The following is a 13,783-nucleotide window of genomic DNA, read 5'->3' on the forward strand; positions in this document are numbered from 1 at the left end:
GCTGAATATCATCAGCATAGCAGTGGAAATGTAAACCATGCCGACGTATGATGTCACCAAGGGGGAGCATATAAAGAATAAACAAAAGGGGACCTAACACTGAGCCTTGGGGAACGCCTTGGGACAGTGGAGCAATGGCAGAACTACAATTGTTGATATTAACAAACTGTTGTCTGTTTATGAGATATGACCTTAACCACAAAAGGGCAGTACCAGTGATGTTGACAGAGGATTCAAGGCGGGACAGAAGAATGGAGTGATTAATGGTGTCAAAAGCTGCAGTAAGATCAAGGAGGACGAGAATATTAATTTGTCCAGAGTCTGAGGAAAGAAGAAGGTCATTTGTGACTTTGAGGAGGGCTGACTCAGTGCTGTGCTGGGGGCGGAAACCAGACTGAAATGATTCAAATAGATTATTGGAATTTAGGTGATCTTTGAGCTGTGAGGCAACAACACGTTCCAGTATTTTCGACAGAAATGGAAGATTGGAAATGGGCCGAAAGTTACTCATAATGTTAGAGTCAAGTCCAGGTTTTTTAAGTATGGGAGTAACAGCAGCCAATTTGAGTGATTGAGGGACTGAGCCAGAACTAAGAGAGGAATTGATTATCTCTGTGATAAGTGATGAGATAACTGGAAAACAACCCTTAACAAGTTTTGATGGAGCAGGATCCAAAACACAAGTGGAGCTTCACATCCCTGTTAAGATCTCAGATAGGTCCAAAAGAGACACAGGTGAGAACTGAGACAGAGGCTGGGTAATAAATTGAGATGAGATAGGCGGAGAAACAGAGATGACAGGGGAAACTGTCAGAAAATTGTGGATATTCTCAACTTTTGTTTGAAAAAATGAGAGGTAAGAGTTACACTTGTCAACTGTAAAGGAATTGGTAGTATTGTCAACTGGTTTGAGAAGTTTATTTATTGTGGAAAAGAGAGTCTTAGGATTTGTTGATCCAGCATGTATGAGTTCGGAATAGTAAGTGGATCGGGCTGCCGTAAGAGCGTCTTTGTAATGTTGAAGATAATCAGAATAAATCTGATAATGTACTGTTAGACCGGTTTTCTTATAAAGTCTTTCAAGCTGGCGTTTACGGGATTTCATTTGGTGAAGCTCAATTGTGTACCATGGTGCGGAATGACTAAATGAAACAAATTTGGTTCTCAAAGGAGCCAGCTCATCAAGACATGAGGCGAGTATGTCATTATAGTAATCGACAAGGTCAGATGAATTACTAGACAGTACAGGACAGACAGACATCTTTTTAACAAGAGAATCTGAGAAAGCAGAGGGAGAGATATATTGAAGATTCCTGAAGGATATTTTACGTTTAGCTCTAGTGATGGGCCTAGTGACCTCAATGTCCATGATGATTGTCAAATGATCAGAGACAGTAAGGTCATGGCTGGACGGCTGATGAACTAGGACACCAGTAGAGCAGACAAGGTCAAGAGTATGACCTTTTTTATGAGTTGGAAAATGTATATGTTGTGTGAAATTAAAACACTGTAACAATTCCAAAAATTCCCTGGCAAATTTACAGTTGTTGTCATCAATATGGATGTTAAAATCACCCATAAGCAGTACAGAGGATGAGAGGGCACTAAGCTGGGTTAAAAAATCTGAAAAATCAGAGAGAAAGGAAGCGTTTGGCTTTGGCGGACGATAAACTACAGCAGTGACCAGAGGAGTAGGCCCTGACAACTTGAAAGCCAGGTGTTCAAAAGAAAGAGCAGCAGGAAAAGACAAAGTGGTTATTTTAATATCATCCCTATAGACTGCAGCAACACCACCACCTCGCCCTTCCATACGAGGTTCATCAATATACGAGTATCCCATTGGCGTGGTCTGATTTAACGTAAAATAATCCAAGGGTTTATGCCAAGTTTCAGTGAGACAGAAAAAGTCTAGTTCACTGTCAGATATAAATTCACTGAGTACAGTACTTTTTGTGTTGAGTGAACGAACATTAAGCAATGCCATTTTCAAGTGGTATTGTTGTGTAGTTGGCTGTGAGGAACGAGGAAGAGAACGGAGATTTGCTAAGTCCACTCCGCGTTTCCCATCCCACTCCGTGGACAGCGTTTATTAAACATAAATAATTGAAGAAATAACCCATTTGATTAAACAAAGAACGCCCTGCAAGCTGGTAAGCACAGGGTGTATGTCAAGTCAAGTCAAGTCAAATGTATTTATATAGCGCTTTTTACAATGTACTGTACATTGTCTCAAAGCAAATTTAAAGAATCCAGGACCAACAAACCAAAAACCACTATTGAGCAAGCCGAGGGCGACAGTGGCAAGGAAAAACTCACTTAAAATTATAGGAAGAAACCTTGAGAGGAACCAGACTCAGCAGGGACCTTCATCCTTGTTGGGTGGCCTGGAGGATACTTTAAATAAATAGGATTTACACTAATTATACAAACATAAAATTAAATTGGACATTTTTGGTGCAAACACGCCAGGTTTCCATCACATCTAGTAGGAGCAGCATTGTTGGCACTGCAGTCTCGACTTGCAGTCTTTCACCTCGAGAGGGTAAACACGTTTACGTCAGAACCACCTCAGGGTAAAACAACAGAAGATGTAGTTACAATGTGAAATCGTTAAGAGTAAAATGTTTTTGAAAAGTTTTACAGAGAGTAGCTTTAGACTCCGGCACCCCGAATTATTACAGCACAACTAAGTCTGCTTGTTTAGTTTGACAAGACTAATCAAAAGCCTGAGTAAATAAATATGTTTTCAATCTAGTCTTGAACATAGAGACTGTGTCCGAGTCCCGGACAGAGGCAGGGAGATTATTCCAAAGTTGTGGAGCTTTGTAAGAAAATGCTCTTCCACCAGCCATGATCTTTTTAATTCTAGGAACTATAAGTAACCCTGCATCTTGTGAACGAAGTGAACGTGCTGGGCTGTAGTGATCAATAAGTTCACTTAGATACTGTGGAGCCAGACCATGTAGTGCTTTATAAGTTAGTAAAAGTATTTTGTAATCAATGCGGAATTTAACTGGCAGCCAGTGTAGAGATGATAGAACAGGACTAATATGATCAAACTCTCTAGTTCTGGTTAGCACTGGAGCTGCTGCATTTTGAACTAACTGGAGTTTGTTTATGGATCTACCAGAGCATCCTGTGAGAAGAGCATTACAATAATCTAACCGAGAAGTTATAAACGCATGGATCAGTTTTTCAGCGTCATTAACAGATAGTATATTTCTTATTTTAGAAATATTACGCAAATGATAGAAAGCAACTCTAGTAATATTATTAACGTGTGCATTAAAAGAGAGATCTGAATCTATTGTGACACCCATGTTTTTTACATCTGAGCTGGGAGTAACAGAGAAAGTGTTTAGGTTTAGCACCAGGTTAGACAACTTGTCTCTCGCAGCCTTAGATCCAAATGTAGGTGTATATTGTGGTGTATGCAATGTGGTGGAGTAAACATTGCGTAGGTAAATACAATGGATTCAACTAAATATAACCAAATAATCAAGGTCACATTGTCAATCAAGAATCTAAAGCTGAGTAATCTGAAACATATCCTAAATTCCACCGCAGTACACGCAAGCTGATGCTTTTGGAACAAGCAATTAAGTTTTTTAACTTCAACATGGCTGGAAATCTGTGGGTACATCTGAGTCTTGATGGGCATGCAATAATAATAATAATACCTCAGAACTAAACTCCTGTTGTAGTGTTTTAGTTTTAAAAGCTGTGAAAAATGCCAAAGGGGGATTTACTAAGTATCTCACGATTAGTATCTCAGGTTAAGGTATTGGACTAGTAATCAAAAGGTTGCTGGTTCAATCCACACCACTGCCAGGTTGCCACTGATGGACCCTTAGATGGATTGCTTACACAGTATGTTGTAACAATACTGTAATTAGCTTAGGATAAAAGCGTCTGCCAAATGCTGAAAATATAAATGTACATTGTGTACAACCATTAACGCTTCAAATGATTACTATTTCATTTTACTGATCAGGCATAACATAAAACCACCTCCTTGTTTCTACACCACCTAATGCTCAGGACCCCCATAGGACCACTACAGAGTAGGTATTATTTGGGTGGTGGATCATTCTCAGCACTGCAGTGACACTGACATGGTGGTGGTGTGTTAGTGTGTGTTGTGCTGGTATGAGTGAATAAGACACATCAGCGCTGATGGAGTTATTAAACACCTCACTGTCACTGCTAGACTAAGAATAGTCCACCAACCAAAAATATCCAGCCAACAGCTCTCCGTGGGCAGCGTCCTGTGACCACTGATGAAGGTTTAGAAGATGACCAACTCAAACAGCAGCAATAGATGAGCGATCGTCTCTGACTTTACATCTACAAGGTGGACCAACTAGGTAAAAGTGTCTAATAGTGGACAGTGAGTGGACACGGTATTTAAAAACTCCAGCCTGATCCACTCATACCAGCAGAAAACACACTAACACACCACCACCATGTCAGTGTCACTGCAGTGCTGAGAATACCAGGAGGTGGTTTTAATGTTATGGCTGATGGTGTATGCTTTAACCTACAACCATAAACAACAATTTTACCAACAATGCCTCAAATTTTACTCTTGTTCATACTAGAATGAGTTAATTTAACTGTAAATGTCAAAAATAAAACATTAAACAAGTATTATTCTGCTTTGTTAACTCGGGTGTGAGCTTAATCTAAGGAAAGCCTTTCAGTCTGTGCTTCTGAAACACGCCATCCTTCGTGACACATGCAGGCCCGGCTATTCCCTGTTCTGTTTGCAAACAAAGTCAGTCACATGGACGAGCTTGACGCTTGGAACTATGGGAAATGTAGTTCTTATTTAGTGTAAACACTGCTAGAGATTACAGTGAAGAACTACATTACCCAGTAGCGCCGCCTCTGCCAGCTGACGGTTAAGATTTTTTTTTTTTTTTTCTGTTATGGCATAGAAAAACGGAGTGCGTGCTTGACCTGAACAGACTTCTTTGTGTCAGCAACGGTGGAAGATGTGACGCGGGAACTTTATAAAAATTATTGTTATTTTTTAAGTGTTATTTAGGCAGACAGTAAAAATAAACAGCTTCTGTTTTTTCAGTATGAACGACATTATTTCTGAAATGGACATTACACCTTTATTTCTTTTGTTTGTCTAATTGCTCATGTTAAAAGTTTGTTTCTCTTGCCTAAGGTAAGTTTCGATACGTTTATTTAAATTTATTTCACCTTGTTGTTATGTGTGTAATTTATGTCTTTTAAATGGTATAAAATGTCAATATGTGTATAAATATGTACTTGAAAATATTACCTGTGTGCTCGAACAGTCCTTTGTTATGCTGCCTTCAAGAGCGCCGTGCTTTGTCTCAACAGGTGGTTGCTGTGTAGGTCAGTTAGCAATTACAAAACCTAAAAGTGAGGTGAAAATAATGATGCTGTAAAGTAATAAATATTTCACCTAATTTCACCTTCATTAACTTAGTCAGTTATTTAAATTACAGCAAATTATTTACCTCACCCTGCCTTACCTGTTGGCCAGCACTGATATAGTGATCTCATGCAGTGTTTAAAGACATTAAATGGTGTAATTTCTTTGTAACTGTAGGAGGAAGTAGCATTAAAGTTCACATACCTGTTATCATCTTTCTCTGGCAACCACTAGATCCTTTGTTTTGTTCTCTTATTGGTCACTAGGACAATACAATTGTAGTGAAAACTCACCAGGTGTATTGAGTTTTAGCAAATCACACTATAACTTGGTTTAGTATTTAATAATTTAATGCTGGTTTTTATACTTCAGGGTATTTAACATTCAGATGCATGTATTAATCCAGTATAACACCAGTATCTGCTCAATACTGCAGAAATATTGCTGTGGATTCTGAAAGTATACAAGCCTATTTTCTTTTGTGCTATAGTTTATCTATAGTTTTTGTTTACAAAAGTATTTATACTCTGTCCCACTGTTCCCAGGACCGCCGAGGGCTTAATCATTTTAATATTAGAGAAGGTTGACACAACCTTGAACCTTCTTAGAGTTAGTGTTCAAGCCAAACTGGCCATCTGGGAAAGAATGACCCTGGTTCAGGAGATAAGAAAGAACCCAAAGGTCTAAAAGAGCTCAAAATTCCTGTGAAAAGATTCTCTGGTGTGATGAGATAAAATTGAAATATTGAATTATTTGGCTGCAGTTGCTATCTGTTAGTGGGTGGGATATATTATGCAGCAAGTGAACATTTTACTCTCAAAGTTCATGTGTTAGAAGCAGGAAAAATAAGTGTGAGGATTTGAGCGAGTTTGACAAGGGCCAAATTGGGATGGCTAGACGACTGGGTCAAAGCATCTCTAAAACTGCAGCTCTTGTGTGGTGTTTTCGGTCTGCAGTGGTCAGTATCTATCAAAAGTGAGCCAAGGAAGGAACAGTGGTAAATGGGCGGCCAAGGCTCACTGATGCATGTGGGAAGTGAAGGCTGGCCCATGTGGTCCGATCCAACAGACGAACTACTGTAGCTCAGATTGCTGAAGAAGTTAATGCTGGTTCTGATAGAAAGGTGACGGACTCCATGCCTCGACGGGTCAGGGCTGTTTTGGCAGCAAAAGAGGGACCAACACAATATTAGGAATGGTCATAATGTTATGTCTGATTGAGATAGATAGATAGATGGATGGATGGATGGATGGATGGATGGATGGATGGATAGATAGATAGATAGAGATTTATTTATTTATTTATTTGGTGATGGTGGTAGCCTAGTGGGTATAGCTATGGGCTATCATGGTTCAAATTCAGGCTCTGGAACAGCCACTGTTGGGTTCTTGAGCAAGGGCACAGTACAATGGCTGACCCTACGCTTTGACCCCAGCTTCCAAACAAGCTGGGATATATACGAATAGAATGCCTTGTCATTGCTCAGTGTACACCGAAATTTGTGAAATGTGTGTGTGTGTGTGTGTGTAGCTATATGTATCTGTATCTACATATATGTATATCTCTCTCTCTCTCTCTCTCTCTCTCTCTCTACAGTGTGTATATACGTATATATATATATATACACACACACACCACACACACACCACACACACATATATATATATATATATATATATATATATATATATATATATATATACAGTGAAGCCTGAAATTATTCATACCCCTGGCAAATTTTGACTTAAAGTTACTTTTATTCAACCAGCAATTTTTTTTTTGGACCGGAAATGACACAGGCGTCTCCCAGAAGATAATAACACGATGTACAAGAGGCATCATTATGGAAAAAAATATTTCTCAGCTTTTATTTACATTTGAACAAAAAGTGGCATGTCCAAAATTATTCATACCCTTCTCAATAATGAATAGAAAAGCCTTTATTAGCTATTACAGCAATCAAACGCTTCCTATAATTGCTGACCAGCTTTTTGCATGTCTCCACTGGTATTTTTGCCCATTCATCTTTAGCGATGAGCTCCAACTCTTTCAGGTTGGAGGGTCTCCTTGCCATCACCCTGATCTTTAGCTCCCTCCACAGATTCTCAATTGGATTCAAGTCAGGACTCTGGCTGGGCCACTGCAAAATGTTAATGTTTTTGTCCGCTAACCATTTCTTCACCACTTTTGCTGTGTGTTTTGGGTCGTTGTCGTGCTGAAATGTTCACTGGTGCCCAAGGCCAAGTTTCTCTGCAGACTGCCTGATGTTGTTGTTGAGAATCTTGATGTATTGATCTTTTTTCATGATGCCGTTTACTGTGATTAGGTTCCCTGGTCCATTGGCTGAAAAACACCCCCAAATCATTAGGTTCCCACCACCATGTTTGACAGTGGGGATGGTGTTCTTAGGGTTGAAGGCTTCTCCTTTTTTACGCCAAATGAAGGATACATCATTGTGGCCAAACAATTCAATTTTTGTTTCATCTGACCATAAAACAGAAGACCAGAAGTCTTCTTCTTTGTCCAGATGAGCATTTGCAAAGGCCAAGCGAGCTTTTGTGTGCCTTTTCTGGAGAAGTGGCGTCCTCCTTGGTCTGCGTCCGTGGAACCCAGCAGTGTGCAGTGTCCGTTGGACTGTCTGCCTTGAGACGTTGCCACCAGCAGAGCCCAGATTCACCAGGATGGCCTTGGTGGTGATCCTTGGATTCTTTTTCACCTCTCTCACTATCCTCCTGGCCAGCACAGGTGTCACTTTTGGCTTCCGACCACGTCCTCTGAGATTTTCCACAGTGCGGAATGTCTTGTATTTTTTAATAATACTTTGCACTGTAGCCACTGGAACTTGAAAACATTTAGATATGGCCTTATAGCCCTTTCCTGACTTGTGAGCTGCCACAATGCACAGCCGCAGGTCCTTAGTGAGCTCCTTTGTCTTAGCCATGACTGTCCACAAACCAACTGCGGAGAGTTGCTGTTTTTCACCTGTTGAGTTGATTAAAACAGCTGTTCCCAATGAATCAGGGTAATTAGGATGCTTTAGAACAGCTTGGACTATTTGGAATGGTATAGAACTTTGGATTTTCCCATAGACTGTGACAGTTTGCAAAGGGTATGAATAATTTTGGACATGCCACTTTTTGTTCAAATGTAAATAAAAGCTGGGAAATATTTTTTTCCATAATGATGCCTCTTGTACATCGTCTTATTATCTTCTGGAAGACACCTGTGTCATTTCTGGTAAAAAAAAAAATTGCTGGTTGAATAAAAGTAACTTTAAGTCAAAATTTGCCAGGGGTATGAATAATTTCGGGCTTCACTGTATATATATATATATATATATATATATATATATATATATATATATATATATATATATATATATATATATATATATATATATACACACACACACACACATATGGTGATTTGAGGCTAATGTGCAGTGGTAAAATACACATGACCTTGTGTAAATATTACTCAATGCAACTTTATTAAAAACCAAAACAACTCCAGTGGGTACATTGTGTGCAATATACACTCTAGCTTACTTCCTCCGTCTTGCTCTCTGAGATCTGAATTATGCAATCTTCACTCGTGTGTTGGCAACTGTTATTGTGTCTTACTGGAGCCAGATTTTTTTTCCACCTCAGTGATGTAATTAACTTAAGGTCACGTTGTGTTATTTCATGCAAGCACAGTGAAAATGTGTTTACAGTTGAACTTAATGCGTTCAGGTTCTAGCTGTAAATGTCATTATGGGGATAAACAGAACTATTAAAGCATTAATCATATCTGTCTTGTAACAGTACGTAGCTGTCAATTAGCAACTCAACAGCTACCAAAATGATTGGTTTAGAAGTTTAGAAAACAAAGGTTGCATCTTGTCCTGACCTTTCATACAGTGTTTTCCAGTCTCAGCAGCTTTGTGAGTTTAATGTTTCATACATTGTTTATCTGTGCTAACACACCTTATTTAACTCGCAGGCAAGCACAAAGGCCTTCACGAGCAGAATCGGGTGTGTTAAAGCAGAAGGAAATTGAATTTTGTAGAATTTATCTTGTAGTTTATTAATGTGTCCGTTTCATCTTCTAATGCCTCTATTGCAGTGTGTATTGTTGGCACAGCGAATGATGTGTCACTGGGTGTAATGTCAGACTTGTTGTCAAATTGTTTCTAAAAACTAAATTAATGGTTGGCCATCAGAAAAAAAAAACAAGATACTAAATTAGTCATTATTCCCCATTTAGAAAGGGCAAATATTTTAAGGTCACAAGTAAAAAAGCCTCTATATATACACTAATCAGCCATAACAATAACACCACCTCCTTGTTTCTACACCCACTGTCTATTTTATCAGCTCCACTTACCATATAGAAGCACTTTGTAGTTCTACAATTACTAACTGTAGTCCATCTGTTTCTCTGCATACCTTTTTACCCTGCGTTCACCCTGTTCTTTAATGGTCAGGACCACCACAGAGCAGGTATTATTTAGGTGGTGGATGATTCTCAGCACTGCAGTGACACTGACATGGTGGTGGTGTGTTAGTGTGTGTTGTGCTGGTATGAGTGGATCAGACACAGCAGCGCTGCTGGAGTTTTTAAACACCGTGTCCACTCACTGTCCACTCTATTAGACACTCCTACCTAGTTGGTCCACCTTGAAGATGTAAAGTCAGAGACGATCGCTCATCTATTGCTGCTGTTTAAGTTGGTCATCTTCTAGACCTTCATCAGTGGTCAGAGGACGCTGCCCACGGGGCGCTGTCGGCTGGATATTTTTGGTTGGTGGACAATTCTCAGTCCAGCAGGGACAGTGGAGTGTTTAAAAACTCCAGCAGCGCTGCTGTGTCTGATCCACTCATACCAGCACAACACACAAACACACCACCACCATGTCATTGTCACTGCAGTACTGAGAATGACCCACTACCCAAATAATACCTGCTCTGTAGTGGTCCTGGGAGAGTCCTGACCATTGAAGAACAGCAAAAAAGGGGGCTAACAAAGCATGTATAGAAACAGATCGACTACAGTCAGTAATTGTAGAACTACAAAGTGCTTCTATATAGTGAGTGGGGCTGATAAAATGGACAGTGTGTGTAGAAACAAGGAGGTGGTTTTAATGTTGTGGCTGATCAGTGTAGAATCATATCATCAGCATAACAATTCTTGTAATCAAATCTACCCACTCAAAGTCGTCTGAGTGCACGCTTCAATATAATTCATAAGATTTAAGGAAATCTGATTTGTTCAAAAGAATTGACATTGTTTTCAGAGTGTACTGCCCTTTCATACCTAATCATGACCCCCCCCCCCCCCCCACGCCATTCTAAACATGCTATGCCCTTTTAACAAAAGCTACATGTTCAGCCACTGATTATTATTGAGCAGATGTTGACTTTAGTATGTTTATGTATTTTAATATGCAGGTTTTGCCAGTGATTGACCTGTAGTAACCTCAAACAGCAGTCATGGTTTTGATCCTGGGCCGACGTGTCAACCGGGAGGATCAGGCGGTCGTACGCGAGTCGCCCGCCATCAAGCGCAAAGTCTTCGACGTGGACTCCAAGAACCTGGACGACTCCTTCGACTTCTCCTCGGGCCCTTCACACGCCGAGAGCGTGCTGCACGTCTTCGACGAATTCCGCACGAACCGGCTGTTCACGGACGTGGTGATCGGCGTGCAGGGCCGCGAGTTCCCCTGCCATCGCGCCATGCTCTCCGCCTGCAGCGGCTACTTCCAGGCCATGTTCTGCAACGACCACCGCGAGAGCCGGCAGACGCTGGTGGAGATCAGCGGCGTCCAGGCCGAAGCCATGGAAGTCCTGCTGCAGTACGTGTACACCGGGCAGGCCACCATCACCACGCAAAACGTGCAGTACCTCTTCGAGACATCCAACCTGTTTCAGATAAGCGTCCTCAGGGACGCCTGCGCCAAATTTCTCGAGGACCAACTGGATCCCTGCAACTGCCTTGGCATGCAGAGCTTCGCCGACGCACACTCGCTCAAACAGCTGGCAGGTCGCTGCCGGGTCTATGCGCTGCAAAACTTCACAGAGGTCGCACAGCATGAAGAGTTCCTGCACCTGCGGAAGGAGGAGCTGGAGGAGTACATAGCGAGCGATGAGCTCTGTGTGAGCCGGGAGGAGGTGGTTTTCGAGGCTATCATGAGATGGGTCTATCACACCGTTGATATCCGCCGACCAATGCTAAAAGAGCTGCTACAGCATATCCGTCTCCCTTTGCTGCACCCTAACTACTTTGTACAGACGGTTAGTAAGCAAACCGCTATAAATATATATAATATAAGTAATAAAGCCACAGCATTTAAATGTAATGTGCTTTGTGTTGTGTGGAGAGTTTTGTTATTGTTAGGATTGGATATTTTATGACTGGCAACCCTGTCATAATGCACTATGTAACTTTAACAATGTATACACATATTTACTCAGTGGCCACGTTATAAGACTGGTTAGACCCTTCAGTTTGTATGGTTTTAGACAAAATACAACATGACTGAGTTCTAATTTAGATCTGCTGACTGGGGAGGCCATTAAAGATGACCTGTGCTTAATCTCACAGATGCTCTTATAATCAGATAGGCACAAATTCCCACAGACAGACTATCATCTTGCGGAAAGCTGGCCCAATATACTGGAGGCTGTTTTAGCTGCAAAGGGGGGAATTCTGGTCAGGCGTCCAGTTACTTCTGGCCATAGCTACCAAACAGATGCACATTGTTGGCATACAGTTGCTGACTGTTGCTCATGGGTTTACAGTTTGACACCCAGTCTACCCAATCAAGGATCAAGGAGATTCTTACAGTTCTCCCCCTCCTCAATCAGGGTAGGGGTCTGCAGCTGAGTAATTGGATGCGACTACGTTGGCAGAAAAACTAAATTCATTAATAGAAATGTACTATATATATATATACAGTGTATCACAAAAGTGAGTACACCCCTCACATTTCTGCAGATATTTAAGTATATCTTTTCATGGGACAACACTGACAAAATGACACTTTCACACAATGAAAAGTAGTCTGTGTGCAGCTTATATAACAGTGTAAATTTATTCTTCCCTCAAAATAACTCAATATACAGCCATTAATGTCTAAACCACCGGCAACAAAAGTGAGTACACCCCTTAGTGAAAGTTCCTGAAGTGTCAATATTTTGTGTGGCCACCATTATTTCCCAGAACTGCCTTAACTCTCCTGGGCATGGAGTTTACCAGAGCTTCACAGGTTGCCACTGGAATGCTTTTCCACTCCTCCATGACGACATCACGGAGCTGGCGGATATTCGAGACTTTGCGCTCCTCCACCTTCCGCTTGAGGATGCCCCAAAGATGTTCTATTGGGTTTAGGTCTGGAGACATGCTTGGCCAGTCCATCACCTTTACGTTCAGCCTCTTCAATAAAGCAGTGGTCGTCTTAGAGGTGTGTTTGGGGTCATTATCATGCTGGAACACTGCCCTGTGACCCAGTTTCCGGAGGTAGGGGATCATGCTCTGCTTCAGTATTTCACAGTACATATTGGAGTTCATGTGTCCCTCAATGAAATGTAACTCCCCAACACCTGCTGCACTCATGCAGCCCCAGACCATGGCATTCCCACCACCATGCTTGACTGTAGGCATGACACACTTATCTTTGTACTCCTCACCTGATTGCCGCCACACATGCTTGAGACCATCTGAACCAAACAAATTAATCTTGGTCTCATCAGACCATAGGACATGGTTCCAGTAATCCATGTCCTTTGTTGACATGTCTTCAGCAAACTGTTTGCGGGCTTTCTTGTGTAGAGACTTCAGAAGAGGCTTCCTTCTGGGGTGACAGACATGCAGACCAATTTGATGTAGTGTGCGGCGTATGGTCTGAGCACTGACAGGCTGACCCCCCACCTTTTCAATCCCTGCAGCAATGCTGACAGCACTCCTGCGCCTATCTTTCAAAGACAGCAGTTGGATGTGACGCTGAGCACGTGCACTCAGCTTCTTTGGACGACCAACGCGAGGTCTGTTCTGAGTGGACCCTGCTCTTTTAAAACGCTGGATGATCTTGGCCACTGTGCTGCAGCTCAGTTTCAGGGTGTTGGCAATCTTCTTGTAGCCTTGGCCATCTTCATGTAGCGCAACAATTCGTCTTTTAAGATCCTCAGAGAGTTCTTTGCCATGAGGTGCCATATTGGAACTTTCAGTTACCAGTATGAGAGAGTGTGAGAGCTGTACTACTAAATTGAACACACCTGCTCCCTATGCACACCTGAGACCTAGTAACACTAACAAATCATATGACATTTTGGAGGGAAAATGACAAGCAGTGCTCAATTTGGACATTTAGGGGTGTAGTCTCTTAGGGGT

General features: G+C 41.4%; 1 protein-coding gene across 1 annotated transcript in view; it reads left to right on the top strand.

Moving 5' to 3' along the window:
• Window positions 1-5,094: 5,094 nt before the first annotated feature.
• Window positions 5,095-13,783, top strand: part of klhl24a (kelch-like family member 24a) — a 66,257-nt gene continuing 57,568 nt past the window's right edge. The window contains exons 1-2 of the mRNA XM_062987344.1: window positions 5,095-5,179; window positions 10,846-11,688. Coding sequence (XP_062843414.1) covers window positions 10,888-11,688 — 801 coding nt within the window. The 5' untranslated portion in view covers window positions 5,095-5,179; window positions 10,846-10,887. The remainder of the gene's footprint in view (window positions 5,180-10,845; window positions 11,689-13,783) is intronic.

Source organism: Trichomycterus rosablanca, chromosome 25 (genome assembly GCF_030014385.1).
Source record: "Trichomycterus rosablanca isolate fTriRos1 chromosome 25, fTriRos1.hap1, whole genome shotgun sequence".
Taxonomy (NCBI): domain Eukaryota; kingdom Metazoa; phylum Chordata; class Actinopteri; order Siluriformes; family Trichomycteridae; genus Trichomycterus; species Trichomycterus rosablanca.